Here is a 2,279-nt window from a genome sequence, read left to right as displayed (position 1 = left end):
CTTTTGATGATTACTCACTTGTTAGTAACATTCAAATTTGTATGCATGAATTGTTTGGTTTGGTGAAAAAAAAACAAAGATTAGTAAAATTATTAAATATTTACATATTCTCATGCAATTCGTCGTGACAAAGTTTAGAGATCTTACTATAAGAAGAGTTTTAATTCATAATTATTGGTAAGTACTGATAAATTTTAAATGAGAAGTCAAGTAAATTCATAAGAACTGTATTTCATTAGTTAGCTATTGCATCAACTGCATGGTTAGAAATATGACTATATAGATATTTGTATAATCTGAAAGCATAGTAAACATAATTTTATAAAATTTTTCCAAAATTTCAATTATTTTGTTGACAGGAATGCTTGTTTGGGATCTCTTTTATTTTTTATTTTCTATTTTCTATTTTTTGTTTTTATTTAATTTTTTTAAAACAAGATATGTTTGGTTATATGATTAAAGTATGGTTGTTTTTAAAAATTATCTTAATACTTAGAAATTATTTGAGTGGTTTCAAAAGTATGTTAATTTGTTTTTAAAAATAAAAATAATAATGTATAAAAAGCAAACTAAACAAACATATTCTTAAACACAAAGGAAAAACAAAAAACAAAGTTGATCTCAAAGAAGCGTTAAGGGATTGTTTGGGATCATTTTTTTTTGTTTTTTTGTTTTTTAAAACAAAAAATAGGAAACAAACAAAAAAATAGCGTTTGCGTATTTGTTTTTTTATTTTTTGGAGGAACACTTCTGTTTTTAAAATACTCAACAGAAAAAATATGTTTTTGTCTGTTTTTAAAACACTGAAAACAACAAGTCCCCCTGCCTGCGGTCGCCCGCCACCTCTTGTTGCCCTCCTCTTGCTGTTGGTCCCCTCCCAACATCGCCCGCAGGCCACTCGCCCCTGCTAACCGTTCGTTGTCATCCGCCTGCCTGCCCTGGTCGGCCCCTGGCCGCCTGTAGCCCTCCACCGGTAATAATTTATGTTGGTTGAGCAAGGAAAACACCGTATACATCATGGGCGACAGAGCTTAATACTAGAATGCACGTGGACCCAACTGATTTATAAAAAAGATATTTTTTTCTTTAAAAAAAATAAAAATATCCAACCAAACATGTTTTTATAATTTTTGTTTTAAAAAATATATAAATCATAATAGTAAATCATAACACATTTTTTAAAACTAGAAAACAAAAAACAAAACAAAAATAAAACATATTAAAAACAAAAATAAAAATAGAAAACAAAAAGTGATCCCAAGCAGGCACCAAATGTTTTGAGTGTTTTTAAAAACAAATAAAGTTGCTTTTAAAAACAAAACATAAAAGCATTCAAAAAATGCACTAACAAACATGTTTTTAAAATAAAAGTAAAAAATAAAAACAATAATGATCTCAAACAAGGCCTTTGTTTCAGAAATGTAACATGATTTTTTACTCTTCTTTGTAGGATGCTGCTTCGGTACGGTGTCTTCCTATAGGTGTTTTTCGTGGGTGCAATGAATGTGGCGATTGCCAGAAGGTTAATTTTTATATTTGGTTGGCATCCATTTTTCATATTGCTTGGACTTTTTATTGAATTCGCTCAATGATTGATTTCTTCTATAGATCGTAGCGAGATGGCGCCCAGAAGGATCATGTAGGCCCATACTTGATGATGCCCCTGTGTTCTATCCAAGCGAAGAGGTCTTCCCCTCCCTCCCCAATCTTAACATTTATTGAGGAGTGATTAACTATTGTTTGTTTCTATTTTCTTTACTCTTAGGAGTTCAAAGACACTCTAAAATATATCGCCAGTATACGCCCTACAGCAGAACTATATGGAATTTGTCGCATTGTTCCTCCCCCTTCATGGAAGCCTTCTTGTCCTCTTAAAGAAAAACATTTATGGGAAGGCTCCAATTTTACCACTCGAATCCAGAGAGTGGACAAGCTTCAAAACCGGGATACGACGAAAATGCTGTTGAGAAACCATAGAATGATGAAGCGGAAAAGGAGAAGGCTCGCTAAAATGAAGGCAGCTTACAATGAACCCAATTTAGATATTTCAGAAATCAACAAAACGGGGCCGTATTCTCAAAGATGCGGATTTGCACAAGGTCCAGATTTTAGTCTAGGCACATTTCAGAAATATGCAGATCATTTTAAGGAGCAATATTTTTGCAATAATTTAAATGCAAACTTAAGGTTTGAACAATGGGAGCCATCTATTGAGAATATTGAAGGGGAATATTGGCGAATTGTTGAGCACCCCACCGAAGAGCTTGAGGTATTGTGAG

The 2,279-nt window shown here is 32.6% G+C and overlaps 1 protein-coding gene across 1 annotated transcript; it reads left to right on the top strand.

Moving 5' to 3' along the window:
- Window positions 1-1,450: 1,450 nt before the first annotated feature.
- LOC110037019 (putative lysine-specific demethylase JMJ16) lies at window positions 1,451-2,269 on the top strand (the record flags this gene model as incomplete). The annotated part of the gene is made up of 3 exons (XM_020741582.1): window positions 1,451-1,522; window positions 1,609-1,686; window positions 1,766-2,269. Coding segments are annotated over 3 exons (654 nt in total), but the record flags the coding sequence as incomplete, so codon positions are not given.
- Window positions 2,270-2,279: the final 10 nt, after the last annotated feature.

This window comes from Phalaenopsis equestris, unplaced genomic scaffold, assembly GCF_001263595.1.
Source record: "Phalaenopsis equestris unplaced genomic scaffold, ASM126359v1 Scaffold214052, whole genome shotgun sequence".
Lineage (NCBI taxonomy): Eukaryota > Viridiplantae > Streptophyta > Magnoliopsida > Asparagales > Orchidaceae > Phalaenopsis > Phalaenopsis equestris.
This window is presented reverse-complemented; position numbering and strand designations above follow the sequence as displayed.